At 42.2% G+C, this 19959-nt stretch overlaps 1 protein-coding gene across 3 annotated transcripts in view; it reads left to right on the top strand.

Moving 5' to 3' along the window:
• CCDC150 (coiled-coil domain containing 150) overlaps nt 1-19959 on the top strand; it is a 163596-nt gene that overhangs the window by 12818 nt on the left and 130819 nt on the right. For all 3 annotated transcript variants that reach the window (XM_073589255.1, XM_073589254.1, XM_073589253.1), the window contains exons 4-8: nt 1337-1515; nt 5200-5268; nt 8114-8230; nt 8303-8432; nt 19002-19045. In XM_073589255.1, the coding sequence (XP_073445356.1) occupies nt 1337-1515; nt 5200-5268; nt 8114-8230; nt 8303-8432; nt 19002-19045 (539 nt within the window). The remainder of the gene's footprint in view (nt 1-1336; nt 1516-5199; nt 5269-8113; nt 8231-8302; nt 8433-19001; nt 19046-19959) is intronic.

Raw genomic sequence — 19959 nt, 5'->3', positions numbered from 1 at the left:
TATTCAGTCTGTGATCTATTAGTATACCCAAGTCTTTTTCACATGTGCTGTCACTTAGCCCTATTCCTCCCATTCTATATATGCTTTTTTCATTTTTATTGCCCAGATGTAGTACTTTGCATTTCTCCCTGTTAAAAACCATTCTGTTAGTTGCTGCCCACTTCTCCAGTTTATTTAAATCTTTTTGAATCCTCTCTCTCTCTTCTCTAGTATTAGCCATCCCTCCTAGCTTTGTGTCATCAGCAAATTTAATCAGTTTACCCTCAATTCCTTCATCTAAATCGTTGATAAAGATGTTGAACAATACAGGGCCCAGGACAGAGCCCTGTGGTACCCCACTTGAGACATTCTTCCAACTGGATGTGCAGCCATTTACGACCACTCTTTGGGTCCGATCACTAAGCCAGTTATGAATTCACCTAACAGTTGCCTTGTCCATTCCATACTTAGTCATTTTTTCAATAAGGATTGTATGAGAGACTTTGTCAAATGCTTTGCTGAAGTCAAGATATACTATATCTACAGCATTTCCTTGATCCACCCAATCAGTGATACCGTCATAGAAGGAAATTAAGTTAGTCTGACATGACTTATTAGTTAGAAACCCATGCTGACTCACTTCATTCTTATCCAGGTATTGACATACATGTTGTTTAATAATTTGTTCAAAGATCTTTCCTGGTATAGAAGTCAGACTCACCGGCCTATAGTTGCCTGGGTCCACCTTCTTCCCCTTTTTGAAGATAGGAACAACATTTGCTCTTCTCCAGTCTTCTGGCACTTCTCCTGTTCTCCAAGAATTTTCAAAGATTATGGAGAGGGGTTCAAAAATTTCTTCTGCTATCTCCTTCAGTACTCTGGGGTGTAATTCATCTGGACCTGGAGACTTGAATTCATTTAGGTTAGCTAAGTGTTTCCTCACTATCTTTTCTGTTCATTTTGGCATGATGCTGGCGCTTCTAATGAATATCCGTGACTGTTGTTGGATTATAAGAGGTATTTCGGCTTCCATGCTGCGGCTACAGACCACTGTTGTAGCAGATGGAACATGAGGTACAAATCTGTTTTCACCAACTCTAGTAACTAGGCTCAAGAGCTGACAAGTCTCTCTGTGTATTTTTCAGGACCACTTGGTCTGCAAAAAAATTGTCCATGTGAACAGCCCCAGACTACAGTGGTTCAGCATTCTGTTGGTGAAAATTGCAAATAGAATTTGTACATAAGAAACATAGCTCAACATGAGGCCTGATGCAAAAGGGTTAGAGATTAATTTTGAAACTACCCCCACGGATCCAGCACTGGTCAATCCAAGATTTTACTAATCTAATACCCCTAGGTGAACTTGAGCATCGTTTACTTCACATGCAAGAAGAGCATGCCCAAGAACTGAAGGAATCACAGCTGGAGGTTATGAGGTTGCGTCAAAGATTGAACTGTGCGATCGAAGAGCGGAAAAGAGAACAAGAAGCCAAAGAGAGGCTGAGCGCAGCTCTTGAGATTGCTACAACCACAAAGGTACCTTAAGAAATATATAGTAATGTCCTAGCTGCTTGCAAATCGATTAATTTATTTCCTAAATAACCTATACTTACTTAATTTTGAACTGATTAGTTTACTGGAAATTATTAAGTTGTGCCTCCGGTTATAGAAAACTTCTGCCATGGGACAGAGACCCATGAGAATTGTGTGATACTAGAGGTCTGCACATTTTGACCCAAACTAAAACTCGTTAAGTTTCATTTAGTCCAATATATAGCATGTCGTCACCAGCAGAGCAATCCAAATGGGGCTCCACAAAGTGTCCAGGTGGGAATAAACTCCTCCAGTATGTAATTCTGAGAGTAATAATGGCATTGAGTCCATGTTGGTTAGAGCCTAGATCTAGGATGAGGTGTAGCTATTAATTTGCTGTCATTGGAGCCCATTATACCATTATACATATACAGTATACCGTATATACTCGTGTATAAGCCGATCCATGTATAAGCCAACCCCCCTAATTTTGCCACAAAAAACTGGGAAAACTTATTGACTCGCGTATAAGCCTAGGGTGGAAAATGCAGCAGCTACTGGTAAATTTAAAAAAATAGATACCAATAAAAGTAAAATCAATTGAGACATCAGTAGGTTAAATGTTTTTGAATATCCATATTGAATCAGGAGCCCCATATAATGCTCCATACAGTTCATGATGGGCCCCATAAGATGCTCCATACAAAATACACCCCATATATTGCTGCACAAAGGTTAATAATGCCCCCATAAGATGCTTCATAGAATAATATGCCCCATATAATGCTCCATAAAGGTTATGGCCCCTATAAGATGCTCCATAGATTATGCCCCAATAAGATGCTCCATAGATTATGCCCCCATAAGATGCCCCATATAATATGCCCCCCATATGCTGCCCCATAGAATATGCCCCCATGTGCTGCCCCCATTAGATGCTCCATAGACTATGCCCCCATATGCTGCCCCCATATGCTGCTGCAAAAAAAAATGCCATACTCACCTCTCCTGCTCAGAACCCGGCACCTGAAATATTCACCTGTCCCCCGGTCCATTGCTGCTCACCACTGTCTGCCACGTCGTCTGTCAGTGACGTTCAGGCTGCAGAGGGCACGGCACGCACTAACCATGTCACCGCACCCTCTGCTGGTTAAACGTCACAGACAGAGGTTGCAGCAGACAGCGGTGAGCAGCGATGGACCGGGGGACAGGTGAATATCGTCCTACTTACCACCTTCTGACGCGGTCTCTGCAGCCCCGTTTCTCCACGGTCTCCCCTCCTGCCTTCAGCGGTCACGTGATATCGCTCATTACACTCATGAATATGCGCATATTCAAGAGTTTAATGAGCGGTACCACGTGACTGCTGAAGGCAGGAAGGGAGACCGTGGAGAAGTGGGGGGGCTGCAGAAACTGCGCTGGGGGGGGTCAGTATAATCTGTGACACTCCCGCTGCCCCGCCGACCCCCAGGTAAATGACTCATGTATAAACCGAGAGGGGGACTTTCAGCCCAAAAAAATGGGCTGAAAATCTCGGCTTATGCACAAGTATATACGTTACATACCATATATATTCGAGTATAAGCCGAGGCCCCTAATTTTGCAACAAAAAACTGGGAAAACTTATTGATTCGAGTATAAGCCTAGGGTTGGAAATGCAGCAGCTACTGGTAAATTTCAAAAATAAAAATAGATACCAATAAAAGTAAAATTGAGACATCAGTAGTTTAAATGTTTTTGAATATCCATATTGAATCAGGAGCCCCATCTAATGCTCCATACAGTTCATGATGGCTCCATAAGATGCTCCATACAAAATACGCCCCATATAATGCTTCATAAGGTTCATGATGGGCCCCAGAAGATTCGCCATACAAAAAATATGCCCCATATAGTGCTGCACAAAGGTTAATAATGGCCCCATAAGATGCTCCATATTGAAATATATGCCCCATATAATGCTGCATAAAAGGTTAATGATGGCCCCATAAGATGCTCCATAGAATAATATGCCCCATATGCTGCTTCATAAAGGTTGATGACCCCATAAGATGCTCCATAGATATATATGCCCCATATGCTGCTGCGATTAAAATAAAAATGACATACCTCTCGTCGCTGGGAGCCAGGTGCCGGTGTCCTGAGCAGGCGGGGAATCCGGTGCGCTATGGGGTCCAGGTGTCGGCGCTGGCTCAGGGCGCCGGCACCTGCGATATTCACCTGTCCCCGTTCTGCCGCTGTGCGCCACTCTGTCTTCCAGGTCTCTGCCCATACTCATTACTTTAATGAGCGGTACCACGTGACCGCTGAACACTGGAAGGAGCTGCCGGCGCTGGAGGCCATCTGAGAAGCAGGGAAGTGCAGAGACCACGCCAGGAGGGGGTGAGTACGATCTGACAGCCGCTGGCTCCTGCTCTCCCCCCTCCCCCGCCTACCCCTGGGACAATGACTCGATTAATTCGAGAGGGGCACTTTCAGCCTAAAAAATTGGGCTGAAAATCTCAGCTTATACTCGAGTATATACGGTATATTTAGACGTTATTACAGCTTTTTGTTTTTAGAGCTCCATTGATTCCATGATGCTGTACATGAGGAGTGGTTACATATAAATTACAATGAACAAACTAACAGTGTCAGACTGGTAGAATCATAGAATCGTAGAGTTGGAAGGGACCTCCTGGGCCATCTGGTCCAACCCCCTACAGAGGGAAGAAGGCCCTGCGCTTGTGGGCTTACAGTCTACAGGATAATGGGGAAGGAAGACAGTAGGCCAGAGGGTTGCAACAGCTTCGATAACGGTGAGGGGGCATCTTTGGTAATGGTGAGGTGTCAGCGGGATCATTGCAGGCTGTAAGCTTTCTTAGGCTGGTTTCACATTAGCGCATTTTCAGCGCGCGCACGGCCGGGGGTAGCTCCGCCCCCGAGCCGGCTCTCTGCCCGGCGTGCCCGCCCCTTGCTTGTAGCGCCGCCTACTAGCGGACAGCGGCGCCTGCGATCGGCGCACCCTATCTTTAGCATAGGGTGCGCAGATCGTGCGCAGGCCGTGCGCTAGTTGCGCTTTGACCTGTGCTGCGCACTTTTGACGGTGCGCCGTGCGCGCCAAAATCCGAAAAGTTTGATTTTGGCGCGCACGGCGCACCGTCAAAAGTGCGCAGCACAGGTCAAAGCGCAACTAGCGCACGGCCTGCGCACGATCTGCGCACCCTATGCTAAAGATAGGGTGCGCCGATCGCAGGCGCCGCTGTCCGCTAGCAGGCGGCGCTACAAGCAAGGGGCGGGCACGCCGGGCAGAGAGCCGGCTCGGGGGCGGAGCTACCCCCGGCCGTGCGCGCGCTGAAAATGCGCTAATGTGAAACCGGCCTAACAGAGATGGATTTTCAAGTTCCATCTGAATGTTCCCAATGTGGCGAATATCGGACATGTTGGAGATCCGGAATTCCACCGGATGTGGGATACTCGGGAAAAGTCTTGAAGGCGATTGAGTGAGGAATGTACTGTATGAGTGTGGAGGAGAGAGTGAGGTGTTGGGAGGACTGGAGATTACGTGTAGTTATCAGATTTCTGTATATAATATAGTACGTCATTTATCATATTATACATTTGTTCTCCTGTATGCTATTAAAGACGACAATATATTGCAATTTTAGTCTTCATTCCCCCAATATCTTCTTTTCCTTTTCTATGTAGACTGATGTGACTATCGCAGCGGAGGAGCTCAAAGCTACTAAAGCTTGTATGAGCCAAAGGCTGGCTAAGGTACTGGTGGCTCTTTATTAATGGAGTAAAACTGTGGGGCTTGAAATACCTAATGGCAAACTAAATAGATTTTATTTACATGCTGTTTAGGATTTTATCTTTCTTAAATCAATGAAATCCTTAGGATAGACCCACCATTGTTTGATCTATGGAGGCCTGCTGTAGTGGCCTCTCTATTATATACACTATTTTAATAAGTGAACGTCCCTGTATGAAAGCTTAAAGGATATATCCTCTCTAGCACTATCCAACCAATGTAGTAGTACAAATAAGTGAATAAAACACACACAAAAAGCCCTTAAATTAAGCAAACCTCCTGAACTACACAATGTGAGTAATAGGTACGGGTATCAGAATAAATCCTCAGTAAAATCATGATAGTAAAATTGGCTTTGCAGGGACTAGGGCACTGTAATATCAAGTGTGAAGTATAAAAGTGTGCCCCCGTCGACAGCATAACAATAGTGCAATGTAAACAATAAAAGAAAAAGCTCAGGGCGAAACGCGCGTCGGGTTGAGGGGGAAAGTCCGGGCTACCAACCATCACCATCACCGTGGTTCCAGAGTCAAGGTAATGCAGCATTTTATTGTTTACATTGCACCATAGATATGCTGTTGGCGGGGTCACTCTGGCCTCTCTTAGTATCTGTAAGGGGAAGATTTGCTAAGGGATGATAAAGGCACTCATTCACTTTACTTACCTCTTATACTTTGAACTCTTGGCCACACTTGTATGTTTCACACCTGATATTACAGTGCCCTGGACCCTGCACGGCCAATTTTATTATCATAATTTTATTGAGGTATGATTTATTATGATACCCATACCTATGCGAGTAGCATTGTGTAGTTCAGGATGGTTACTTTATTTAAGGGCTTTTTGTGTGTATTGTATCCACTCATTTTTACTACTCCTTTGGTTGGATTGTGCTGGAGTCCCCCTACTGGGTATTTTGTGTATGACTGATCTGTCTTTTTAATATTTTCTATTTTTTTTATGGATTATTCAATAAAATATTGAGGTTTATATATGGATATCTTCGTTTGGCAAGCTTCTTACAATAGTTTGGCTACTTGTTTAAGTGTTTTGAAGTGCAATTTCTGGTTTGTTTGGACCTTGTTTGATTTGTTGAATAAAAGCGAAAGTCCCATAGAGGTACTAAATAAAAAAAAAAAAAAAAAAAAAGTAGAAGCATATTGTAAAACTATTTTTAAAAATCTCACAAATTAAATAAAAAAAAATCAAAATGATAATGTACACATATTTGGTTTCACTGCTTCTGGAACAACAAGACCTAAAAAACTTTCACACTAGTTAACCCCTTCAGTTAACAGCATAAAATATAGAGAAAATACCTGGCAAAAACTATGCTTTTTCATCATATTGCTGAACAAAAAAAAAACGCAATTAAAAACATCGAATGAGAAAAATAAAAACAGTATCGCTGAAAATGTCATCTTGTCCCTTAAAAAAAAAAAAAAAAAAAAAAAAAAAAAGTCACCATACAGCTCTATAAGCAGAGAAATAAAAATGCTATAGCTCTCAGAATATAGCGTTGCAAAGACAGTTCTTTTTTCTATAAAAGTTTTTATTGCATAAAAGCGTCAAAACATTAAAAAAAAGATATAAATGAGGTATCACTGTAATCGTACTGACCCGAAGAATAAAACTGCTTTATCTATTTTATCATATGGTGAACAGCATAAAAAAAGTTCAAAAGAATAATTCCTTGAATTGCTGGTTTTTGGTCATTCTGTCTCCCAAGAATCAGAATAGAAACCCATCAAAAAAAGTCATGTGCCCGAAAATGGTACCAATAAAAACGTCAACTCGTCACGTCACGAGTGGGGAAAAAAAAATGTCTCTTTTAGTATGTGACAGCAGCCAAAGGTAAAAACCTGATGCTCCCAAACAGTAGTTTTCCACCACATGTGGGGCATCTGCATACTCAGGAGAAACTGCACAGCAATTTGTACAGTTCATTTTCACCTATTACCCTTATGAAAATTCAAAATTTTGGGCTAAAGCAATATTTTTGTGGGTAAAAGTAAAATTTTTCATTTTTTTTCCTTCCACATTGCTTTAATTTTGGTGAAGCCCATAAATGGTTAATAAACTTGAATGTGTTTTTGAGCACTTTGGGGGTGGAGGGGGGTGCAGTTTCTAAAATTGTGTCACTTTTGGGTATTTTCTGTCATGTACCGTATTTTTTCTGATTATAAGACACACTTTTTCCCCCAAAATTTGGGCGGAAAATGGGGGTGTGTCTTATAATGCGGATATAGCTTACCCGTACCGTTGCTGCAGGCTGGATGAGGGGGTCTCCGGTACTGCGGGGGCTCTGCCGACATTTTATGAAAGGCCAGAGCCCCCGCAGTTCCATGGTTTTCTATGCGGTAGACTCCGGGAAAATGGCTGCCGGGGCAGCGCATGCGCAGATGGAGACCTCGACACCAAGATCGCGGGAGATGATGTGCCGTGATCTCCATCTGCGCATGTGACATAAAGATGAAAACTTTGAAAATTGCAAAATTTTCATAAATAAACACACAAAATATCAACTAAAATTTGTCACTGACATGAAAAACAACGTGTCATGAAAAACAGTCTCAGAATCACTCTGGAACTCTTCATCAGATCCCAGTTATTATAAAGTGAAACTTGGCAGAATTGATAAAAAAAATGACATGGTCAGGAAGGTGAAAACAGGCTGGGGGTGGGTGAAGGGGTTGATTCTCACTATGGCTAAATATTGAATTTGTAAGTTTTAAGGAGAACGCTGGAATTGATGGTGTGTGATGGAGTATATTGGTGATATTGCTGATATGTTTCTTACTTTCCCAGTTACAAGACAAGTTATCACAAGAAGCTGCTCTGCGGGCATGTCTTGAGGAGGAGCAGGCTGCGCTGCTTCTCACAGTGCAGGACATGAAGAATATTGTAGAGGAGGAGCGCACGCAGGTTGGCATCAGACCTAGATTGAATACACTGATGTGTGGTGTAGTACTGAGGTGCTTTCTGTATGACTTGTAGGTTCAGGAGCTGCAGCAGTACTGCCTAAAAATCAGCAAAGAAGACAAAGACCTAAATGACAAACTAGAGGCTGCAGAATCCAAGTGCCAGGAAGCTGAAAAGGACAACCAGCAGTTGCGGAGTGAAATAGGTAATTAGATTGCTTTATAAAACCTTCCATGTTTTATCTGAACAAAAGTGTGTCCCATCCCAGTTAGCGTAAATTGATTACATTTTTTCGAAGGGTATGCAATCATTTTTGGTATTGCTACAGTTCATAAAAAATAAGCCTAATTTGATAATGAACCTAAATTGAATCTGTTACTAGGTTTATGCTGCCCAATTTGACAATCTGGCAGCATAAAGTAGGGACACAGACCCTGATTCCAGCATTGATTACTTACTGGGTTACTTGCTGTATCAGCTGCAGCTCTGCTAGTCCTCTCAGTGATGAGATTCCGCTTTGTAATCCTTGATATTCATTAGATTGGCTAGTCCTGCCCCTGCCATTTATTGACAGTTTTCAACCTATGCACTGTATTTTTCTGTACATGTTATTTTTGTTTGTCATGGACTAATAGTTTCCGGTACATGACAGACTTATGGGCGGATGTTTGGCCCCTGGCTGAGTACAGCACTTAGTTATGTCCACTAGTCAATATAGACAATAAATGGAGTGGAAGCATTTCCACCTCTGATCCATTCAAGATTCCAACCATTTCTTCTAAGGGAATAACTTTTAATTGTAGGACTACGCTTTAACGCCAATCCTAGCTGTTACAAAGTGGTGTTGGTTGTATGTTACAGCTGACACCCAGTGTTAATAGTCTCAGGATCTTACCAATCTTATTATTTTGCTATTGTGTGGGATGGGGTTAAATGCTGTAAAATAAATTTTCTTAAACCACATTCTTGCAGTGTGCAGCAAAAAACAGAAGGGTTTTTGTTGGCAGCGGATTAATCTTTGTAGAGTCCAGCCATTCAACATTGAATATATATTTATTCAGGAACAAAAATAACAGCTTACAACTGGAATTTCTTATAGCTTAGGATCATAGCATCTTGTCTATCAGCTTGCAAAGTGAAAGTAAAGTGGGCTCCAGCTACACACACTGAACAGGAACTTCCTGCTTTTTTATTTATTTTTTTCTTTTCTTTACTGGCAATATAACACTATTGCTGGAGACAGAAACTCGTGCACTATTAAACTGTTGTAAATAGTATTCAATGCAATATTTACATTAACACGCATTATTCCATCCCCCAACAACTACTTATCCTGTTAGTCCCGTAGTGGTTCTCAATGCTTAAAACTTGGCTCTTTGAAGTGCCTTTGTCATAACATCAGCTATCATCTGGTCAATCTCGCAATAAACAAACTCAATTATGCCATGGTCTATAAATTCACACGTTAATATTTTTGGTTCTCGCATTGATCTTCTCACTGCATGCAAGTTTAATGCACCCTAAGTTGCCCTCAAGACTCCTCAGTAATCCCCGTTGGTTGAGTTGATGGCTTATCAAAATAACCTAACAATTAGTTTACCAAATGACCTTTTCACTTACACGGGCTGCAGACACGTACTCTGCTTCTGTAGATGATAAGGCTACAGACACCTGTTTTCTGCTACACCAAGAACTGGAACGTTCTACGAACGGCCATTTTCCTGAAGCCGAGGGCCGCCAAGATCTCAGTCTGCTCACGCGCGTCCTCAGGAAGATGGCCACCGAGAAACTGGTGATGCACTCGGCTTTGCTCGCCGTGGACACCGGGCCGCGACGTCGCCACAATTCTGCTGCCGGCATCCTGAGGAAGGGACACTGCTCCATGCTCTGCCTCACCGCCAACACTGAACCCGCAGCATTGCACCCTGGGACTGCAGCATTGCCCCACTTCTGCTGCCGCTGGCGCTCCACAATTTCTAGAGTATTTATGTAATTCTGCCTATCTTGGCCCTTATTTAGCTTAGACTGATACAAATTTCTCATTAAACAAAGTTTATTGCAGAGTTTATCCTTTTATGCACTTTCTGCAGCTGTTCCCACATTTCTTTTGCAGTTTCACATTTACTTGCATGCACAATCTGATCGTCATCTACAGTTAGGTCCATATATATTTGGACAGAGACAACATTTTTCTAATTTTGGTTCTAGATATTACCACAATGAATTTTAAACAAGACAATTCAGATGCAGTTGAAGTTCAGGCTTTCAGCTTTCATTTGAGGGTATCCACATTAAAATTGGATGAAGGGTTTAAAGGGACCAAAAGTAATTGGATAGATTAAATAATTGTAAAAAAAATGTTCATTTCTAGTACTTGGTTGAAAACCCTTTGTTGGCAGTGACTGCCTGAAGTCTTGTACTCATGGACATCACCAGACTGTTGTGAATTCTCTTTCTGGCCTACCTCTGGTTACTAGTGAAGGTAGTGGAGCTGGTTATTTTGACAGAGGGGTCGTGAGTTCTCTTTCCGGGCTCCCTCTGGTGGTTACTGGAGGTAATGGAGCGGATCTAATTAACAGAGGCCTGCCACCTGATAATGAGGAGGATGACTGGAGATCTGGAGTTTCTGACTGGATTTAAGACAGCCGACTCCCTCTATCCCTGCTGGTGATTTTTTCCTGCCTCCTGAGGTCTTAGTTTCCAGCTCAGTACCTGCATGCTCAGCTAACTGTTCTTTTGCTATTGTTCACATTTGATCTGGGTTTGTCATTTCAGTTTTTTGTGGTCAGCCAGCTCCGGCTGGGGCTGTGCTGAATTTCCATCCTTATGTTTCTGCTTATGCCAGTTTGTTTTTGTCCCTTATTAGATTGGCCTCTTTTTGCTCTGCTTTCAGAATATACCAGAGTGCCGATATAGTGGCCGAAGTCTAGTGACTTCAGTATTTTTCTATCAGATGTGTTGGGCATTTTTTGCAGTTTCTTTTGCGTGATTGCAGACAGAGTCTTTCCTTTCCTATCCTGTCTAGTTAGTGTGGGCCCCATCGTTTGCTCAGTCTATTTTCCTACCTGCGTTTGTGTTTTCATCTTGTCTCACTGACAATATATGTTTGGGGGCTATCTATTCCTTTGGGGTCTGCTCTGGGGCAGATTAGATTTCCCCTTTCTTGCTTTAGGCTTACTTAGTTCTCCGGCTGTGTCGCGGCGTCTAGGATCATTGTAGGTACGCTCCACGGCTACTGCTAGTTGTGTGGATAGGATCAGCGGTCTGCAATCCGCTTAGTTACCAACCTCTCTGGTTTTCTGTGGCTTAGCTTGGTCTTGCTTTCCTCCTCGGTGACCCAATCACAACACCAGACGCTGTGTTTCCTCCTTTTTGATGCTCTGCAGGCCTTCACTGCGGTGGTTTTCAGTTGCTGTTTGTTTGTGGGCCTTTCTGTCCGAAGTTTAGTCTTTAACAAGTGAAATGCATGCTCAATTGGGTTGAGATCAGGTGACTGACTTGGCCATTTAAGAATATTCCTCTTCTTTCCTTTAATAAACTCCTGGGTTGCTTTGGCTTTATGTTTTGGGTCATTGTCCATCTGTAGTATGAAACGACGACCAATCAGTTTGGCTGCATTTGGCTGGATCTGAGCACACAGTATGGCTCTGAATACCTCAGAATTCATTCGGCTGCTTTTGTCCTGTGTCACATCATCAATAAACACTAGTGCCACTGGCAGCCATGCATGCCCAAGCTATCACACTGCCTCCGTCGTGTTTTATAGATGATGTGGTATGCTTTGGATCATGAGCTGTACCACGCCTTCGCCATACTTTTCTCTTTCCATCATTCTGGTAGAGGTTGATCTTGGTTTCATCTGTCCATAGAATGTTCTTCCAGAACTGTGCTCGCTTTTTTAGATGTTTTTTTAGCAAAGTACAGTCTAGCCTTTTTATTCTTGATGCTTATGAGTGTCTTGCACCGTGCAGAGAACCCTCTGTATTTACTTTCATGCAGTCTTCTCTTTATGGTAGATTTGGATATTGAGCCATAAGAAACATCTTTTACAAATAGAGGCTAACTGGATCCTCCCTACAAAAGCCACAGGCCCTTTGGGTCTAAATGAAAAAGTGGATATGTCCGTATTTCTCTGAAGCGGTTATGATTGCTAGTTTTATTGCATATGGTGTATGTAAATTATGCTTGTTTTTATTTATTTTTTTTATTTCGGGGTTTTTTTAAGACACGTTCAGGTAAAGGGTGGAGTTTCTTTTGTTCACAAATGTGGTATAAATTAGTGTTTCCTTGAGCCTGAGCATGGGACCTGTTGAAGTGCATTGTGCACGAAACGGCTGTCGTCCGTCTTTTTGCATTTCTCCCGTGCCATTGCCTGTGCTTTATTAATATGAAATAAAGTGAATCATTTCAAGAGAACGGTGAGTGCCATCCTGCTGTCTTTTTCTACATGGATATTGATACGCCTACCTCCTGGAGAGTGTTGTTCACTTGGTTGGCTGTTGTGAAGGGGTTTCTCTTCACCTTGGAGACTATTCTGCGATCATCCACCACTGTTGTCTTCCGTGGGCGCCCAGGTCTTTTTGCATTGATGAGTTCACCAGTGCTTTCTTTCTCAGGATGTACCAAACTGTAGATTTTACCACTCCTAATGTTGTAGCAATTTCTCGGATGGGTTTTTTCTGTTTTTTTCGGCTTAAGGATGGCTTGTTTCACCTGCATGGAGAGCTCCTTTGACCGCAGGTTTCCTTCACAGCAAAACCTTCCAAATGCAAGCACCACACCTCAAATAAACTCCAGGCCTTTTATCTGCTTAATTGAGAATGACATAATGAAGGGATTGCCCACACCTGTCCATGAAATAGCCTTGGAGTTAATTGTCCAATTACTTTTGGTCCCTTTAAAAACAGGGTGGCACATGTTAAGGAGTTGAAACTCCTAAACCCTTCATCCAATTTTAATGTGGATACCCTCAAATGAAAGCTGAAAGTCTGAACTTCAACTGCATCTGAATTGTTTTGTTTAACCCCTTCCTGACATCCGACGTACTATCCCGTCGACGGTACCCGGGCCCGTATGACCGTGGACGGGATAGTACGTCTACCGCGATCAGCGGCGCCCACGTGGTGAGCGCCGCTGATCGCGGCCGGGTGTCAGCTGATTATCACAGCTGACACCCGGCACAATGTGTCAGGGGCGGTCACGGACCGCCCCCGACACGTTAACCCCTTGCACACCGCGATCAAACACGATCGCGGTGTACCGGGGGTTAAAGGGAAGCATCGGCAGGGAGGGGGCTCCCTCCGTGCTTCCCTGAGCCCCCCACGGCAGCGCAATGTGCAGCGCTGCTGCGGGGGGCTCCTTTCCTCCAGGCCCCCGAATCCAAGATGGCGACGGGGGCCTTCGGGGGCCTGAGGAAGCTGGCTTCCTCAGTGCCTGCAAAGCGCAGGCATGAGGAAGTCTTCTTCAATGCCTGTGACAGATTGCTGATCTGTCACAGTGATCTGTGATGTGACAGATCAGCGATCTGTCACAGGACAGTGATGTCCCACCTGGGACTATTTAATAAAGTAAAAAAAAAAATAAAGTGTAAAAATAATTTAAAAAAAAAAATCGCCAAATATATTAGAAAAAAAAAAAAATATTCCCCCAATAAATCCATTTTTTGGAAATAATAAAAAAAACAATAAAAGTACACATATTAGGTATCGCCGCGTCCGTAACGACCCGCCCTATAAAACTGTCCCATTAGTTAACCCCTTTAGCGAACCCCTTAAAAAATAAAAATAAAAAACGAAGCAAAAAATAATGATTTATTATCATACCGCCAAACAAAAAGTGTAATAACGCGCGATCAAAAAGACGCATATAAATATCCATGGTACCACTGAAAACGTCATCTTGTCCCGCAAAAAACGAGCCGCCACACAGCATCATCAGCGAAAAAATAAAAAAGTTATAGCTCGCTGAATAAAGCGATGCAAAAATTATTATTTTTTATATAAAATAGTTTTCATTGCATAAAACCGACAAAAACATAAAAAAACGACCTAAATGAGGTATCGCTGTAACCGTACTGACGTGAAGAATAAAACCTCTTTATCAATTTTACCGCACGCGGAACGGTGTAAACGCACCCCCCCCAAAAGAAATTCATGAAACGCTGGTTTTTGTTCATTCTGCGTCCCAAAAATCGGAATAAAAAGCGATCAAAAAATTCCACGTGCCCGAAAATGGTACCAATAAAAACGTCAACTCGTCCCGCAAAAAATAAGACCTCACATGACTCGGTGGGTCAAAATACGGAAAAATTATAGCTCTCAATATGTGGTGATGCAAAAACTATTTTTACAATAAAAAGCGTCTTTTAGCGTGCGACAGCCGCCAAACATAAAAACCGCCATAAATAGTAAATCAAACCCCCCGTTATCACCCCCTTAGTTAGGGAAAAATAATAAAATAAAAAAAAGTATTTATTTCCATTTTTCCATTAGGGTTAGGGCTAGGGGTGTGTTGGGGTAGGGTTAGGGCTAGGGTTAGGGTTAGGGGCGTGTTGGGGTTCGGGTTGGAGTTAGAATTGGGGGTTTCCACTGTTTAGGCACATCAGGGGCTCTCCAAATGCAACATGGCGTCTGATCTCAATTCCAGCCAATTCTGAGTTGAAAAAGTCAAATGGTGCTCCTTCCCTTCCAAGCTCTGCTATGCGCCCAAACAGTGTTTTACCCCCACATGTAGGGTATCAGCCTACTCAGGACAAATTGCAAAACAATTTTTGGGGTCCAATTTCTCCTGTTACCCTTAGGAAAATAAAAAATTGGGGGCAAAAATATCATTTTTGTGGAAAAAAATGATTTTTTTATTTTCACGTCCGAGTGTTATAAACTTCTGTGAAGCACTTGGGGGTTCAAAGTGCTCACCACACATCTAGATAAGTTCCGTGGGGGGGTCTAGTGTCCAAAATGGGGTCACTTGTGGGGACTTTCAATAGTTTAGGTACATCAGGGGCTCTCCAAACGCATATGACACCCGCAGACCATTCCATCAAAGTCTGCATTCCAAAACGTCACTACTTCCCTTCCGAGCCCCGACGTGTGCCCATACAGTAGTTTTCTCCCACATATGGGGTATCAGCGTACTCAGGACAAATTGGACAACAACTTTTGGGGGTCCAATTTCTCCTGTTACCCTTGGGAAAATGAAAAAATTGGGGACTAATTGATCATATTTGTGGAAAAAAATACGATTTTTTTATTTTCATGCCCGGGCATTATAAACTTCTGTGAAGCCCTTGGGGGTTCAAAGCGCTCACCACACATCTAGATAAGTTCCTTAGGGGGTCTCGTTTCCAAAATGGGGTCACTTGTGGGGGTTTCCACTGTTTAGGTACATTAGGGGCTCTCCAAAGGCAACATGACACCCGCAGACCATTCCATCAAAGTCTGCATTCCAAAACGTCACTACTTCCCTTCCGAGCCCTGACGTGTGTCCATACAGTAGTTTTATCCCACATATGGGGTAACATAGTAACATAGTTATTAAGGTTGAAGGGAGACTCTGAGTCCATCTAGTTCAACCCATATCCTATCCTAACCTGCCCTAACATGTTGATCCAGAGGAAGGCAAAAAAAACCCATGTGGCAACAGTAAGCTTCACATTGGGGAAAAAAATTCCTTCCCGACTCCACATACGGCAATCAGACTAGCTCCCTGGATCAACGCAATATCAAGGAGACTAGTGTATATACCCTGTAATATTATACTTTTCAAGAAAGGCATCCAGTCCCTTCTTAAATTTTTGTAGTGAATCACTCATTACAACATCATATGGCAGAGAGTTCCATAGTCTCACTGCTCTTACAGTAAAGAATCCGCGTCTGTGAGTATGCTTAAACCTTCTTTCCTCCAGACGTAGAGGATGCCCCCTTGTCCCCGTCACAGGTCTAAGAGTAAAAAGATCATTAGAAAGGTCTTTGTATTGTCCCCACATATATTTATACATTGTAATAAGATCACCCCTAAGCCTTCGATTCTCCAAACTAAATAACCCCAAGTGTAATAACCTGTCTTGGTATTGCAGACCCCCTAGTTCCCTAATAACCTTGGTCACTCTTCTCTGCACCCGCTCCAGTTCAGCTATGTCTTTCTTATACACCGGAGACCAGAACTGTACACAGTATTCTAAGTGTGGTCGCACTAGGGTGTCAGCGTACTCAGGACAAATTGGACAACAACTTTTGGGGTTCAATTTCTCCTGTTACCCTTGGGAAAATAAAAAAATTGGGGACTAATTGATCATGTTTGTGGAAAAAATACGAATTTTTTATTTTCACGCCCGGGCGTTGTAAACTTCTGTGAAGCACTGGGGGGTTCAAAGTGCTCACCACACATCTAGATAAGTTCCTTGGGGAGTCTAGTTTACAAAATGGTGTCATTTGTGGGGGGTTTCCACTGTTTAGGTACATTAGGGGCTCTCCAAAGGCAACATGACACCCGCAGACCATTCCATCAAAGTCTGCATTCCAAAACGTCACTACTTCCCTTCCGAGCCCCGACGTGTGCCCATACAGTAGTTTTCTCCCACGTATGGGGTATCAGCATACTCAGGACAAATTGGACAACAACTTTTGGGGTCCAATTTCTCCTGGTACCCTTGGGAAAATAAAAAAATGGTGACTAAAAGATCATGTTTGTGGAAAAAATACGAATTTTTTATTTTTATGCCCGGGCGTTGTAAACTTCTGTGAAGCACTGGGGGGGTCAAAGTGCTCACCACACATCTAGATAAGTTCCTTAGGGGGTCTAGTTTCCAAAATGGATTCATTTGTGGGGGGTTTCCACTGTTTTGGTACATCAGGAGTTTTCCAAACGCGACATGGTGTCCGATCTCAATTCCAGCCAAAAACGTCAAATGGCGCTGCTTCCCTTCCGAGCTCTGCCATGCGCCCAAATAGTGGTTTACCCCCACATGTGGGGTATCAGCGTACTCAGGACAAATTGCACAATAACTTTTAGGGTCCTGTTACCCTTGGAAAAATAAGAATTGAGGGTGAAAAGATCATTTTTGTGGAAAAAATGATTTTTTAATTGTATGGCTTTATGTTATAAACTTCTGTAAAGCCCTTGTGGGTTAAAAGTTCTCACCACATATCTAGATAAGTTCCTTGGGGGGTCTAGTTTCCAAAATGGGGTCACTTGTAGGGGGTTTCCACTGTTTAGGTACATCAGGGACTCTCCAAACGTGACATGGCGTCCAATCTGAATTCCAGCCAATTTTAGCATTGAAAAAGTCAAACGGCGCTCCTTCCATTCTGAGCTCTGCCATGCGCCGAAACAGTCATTCCCCCCCACATATCAGGTATCTGCGTACTCAGGACAAATTGCACAATAACTTTTGCAGTTCAATTTCTCCTGTTACCCTTGGTAAAATAAAAAAAATTGAACCTGAAGTATTTTTTTTATGAAAAAAAGTTAGATGTTCATTTTGTTTTAAATATTCAAAAAAATTCCTGTGACGCACCTAAAGGGTTAATAAACTTCTTGAATGTGGTTTTGAGCACCTTAAGGGGTGCAGTTTTTAGAATGGTGTCACTTTTGGGTATTTTCTATCATATAGACCCCTCAAAGTGGCTTCAAATGTGATGTGGTCCTAAAAATAAAATGGTGTTGTAAAAATGAGAAATCGCTGGTCAACTTTTAACCCTTATAACTTCCTAACAAAAAAAATATTTTGGTTCCAAAATTGTGCTGATGTAAAGTAAACATGTGGGAAATGTTAGTTATCAAGTTTTTTGTGTGCCGTATCTCTGTGATTTAAGGGCAAAAAAATTCAAAGTTGGAAAATTGCGAAATTTTCAAAATTTTCGCCAAATTTCCGTTTTTCTCACAAATAAACGCAAGTTATTTGAATGAAATTTTACCACTAACATGAAGTACAATATGTCACGAGAAAACAATGTCAGAATCACCGGGATCCATGGAAGCGTTCCAGAGTTATGACCTCATAAAGGTACAGTGGTCAGAATTGTAAAAATTGGCTCGGTCATGAACGTGCAAACCACCCTTGGGGGTGAAGGGGTTAAAATTCATTGTGGTAATGTCTAGAACCAAAATTAGAAAAATGTTGTCTCTGTCCAAATATATATGGACCTAACTGTATACTGAGGGATATAGTGCTTTGTTCTTTTTGATCCTTCTCTACCTAGTCTTCTGGTATTGGATCAGGTCTGTACTCCTGCGTGTATTTCCACATACCTTCTCTTGTCAGCAGCATCTTTACCTTGAATTTCCAGGATTGGTAGTTCTGTTTAGTCAGATTCGGCACTGTGAACGTCACACAGTTGCTGCTGTCAGCCATCTTTGCTTCTTCTTAGTACACTGTTCTCTCTCCTCTGGGCTATTCTTTGGATTTATGGGTCAATAACCTGTTGGCAGCAGATTAATGTCTGTACAGTCCAGCCACTCAACAGTGAATATATATTCAGGAACAAAGATAACAGCTTACAACTGGTATTTCTTATAGCTTAGGATCTTAACATATTGTCTGTCAGCTTGCAAAGTGAAAGTTAAATATGCTCCAGCTACACACACAGTGAACAGCAACTTCCTGTTATTTTTTTTTTTTTTTCTTAACAGTGCCTTACTAGCAATATAACACTATTACTGAAGACAGAAACTCGTGCATTATTAAACAGTAGTATATAGTAGATGATGCAATATATACAATACTAAGCATTATTCCAACAGTTTTATTAATGTCTGGTGATTTATTTATTCATAGAGGCGAAAGTCTCACAAGTGAGCTGGCTGCAAGAGGACCTCGAGGTAAGGATTTTAGGTGTATAGTAAATGTTGCCTGGGCTGTCCATTTGTTTGGGCATAGTAAACTAATGACTGTAAAGGATTCCTGAGAAGTCAAGCTGCTGCCTCATTCTTTACGTACGTGATATTAATTTGTCACATGACTTCTTTGGCAATGGCAATATTAACTCTTTAACTCAATATCACCTGTAGGTACATCATTGCTTGGGTGCCTGTCTGTGAAGAGGACTCGGGAGCAGAGCTCTCTCCCAAATAATTTTCTCAGCATTTTATCTCACTTGAAATTTTTTTCCCTATTTTCCTGTACAGCGTATGGTCAAATTAATTGTGTCTTTCAAAACTATATTTCGTTTTGCAAATTACAAGCCCTCATACAGCTTTACCAGTAGAAAAATAAAAAGGGTACAACTCTTGTGAGAAAGGGAGGGGAAAAAATGCTAACATAGAAATTGAAAACCGTGTCATTAAAGGGTTAATCTGGACCTTAGCTGGGAAAGGATGGCCCATCTGCCCCAGATGCTGGGTGTTAGGCCACATTCAAACCTTCAGTATTTGGTCAATATTTCACATCAGTATTTATAAGCTAAAACAGGAGTGAGTGAAAAATGAAAAAATGTTGCAAGTGTTTCTATTCTATTTTTCCTCTGATTGTTCCTCTGTTAGTTTTATTATGGCTTACAAATACTGATGCAAAAAAGACCAAATACTCAGTGTGAATGTGGCCTAAGAGAAGGAGTACTAGTCACGCTGCCTTGGTTAGGCTATCTGAGTGCATTCACTTTACTAGTTGTGTGGTCTTGTCCACTACATGTCAGCAAGCAGTTAATCCTGAATGCTATATATGTGTTTTCAACTATGCAAGCTTATATCTGGTAACCAGCTTTTTCAATCTCTGCTCTAATAATAATAATAATACA

The sequence above is a fragment of the Dendrobates tinctorius genome, unplaced genomic scaffold, assembly GCF_039654945.1.
Source record: "Dendrobates tinctorius isolate UK_male_01 unplaced genomic scaffold, ASM3965494v1 ptg000107l, whole genome shotgun sequence".
In the NCBI taxonomy this organism is placed as follows: domain Eukaryota; kingdom Metazoa; phylum Chordata; class Amphibia; order Anura; family Dendrobatidae; genus Dendrobates; species Dendrobates tinctorius.
The sequence above is the reverse complement of the archived record's forward strand: the minus strand, read 5'-3'. Positions and strand labels throughout refer to the sequence as shown.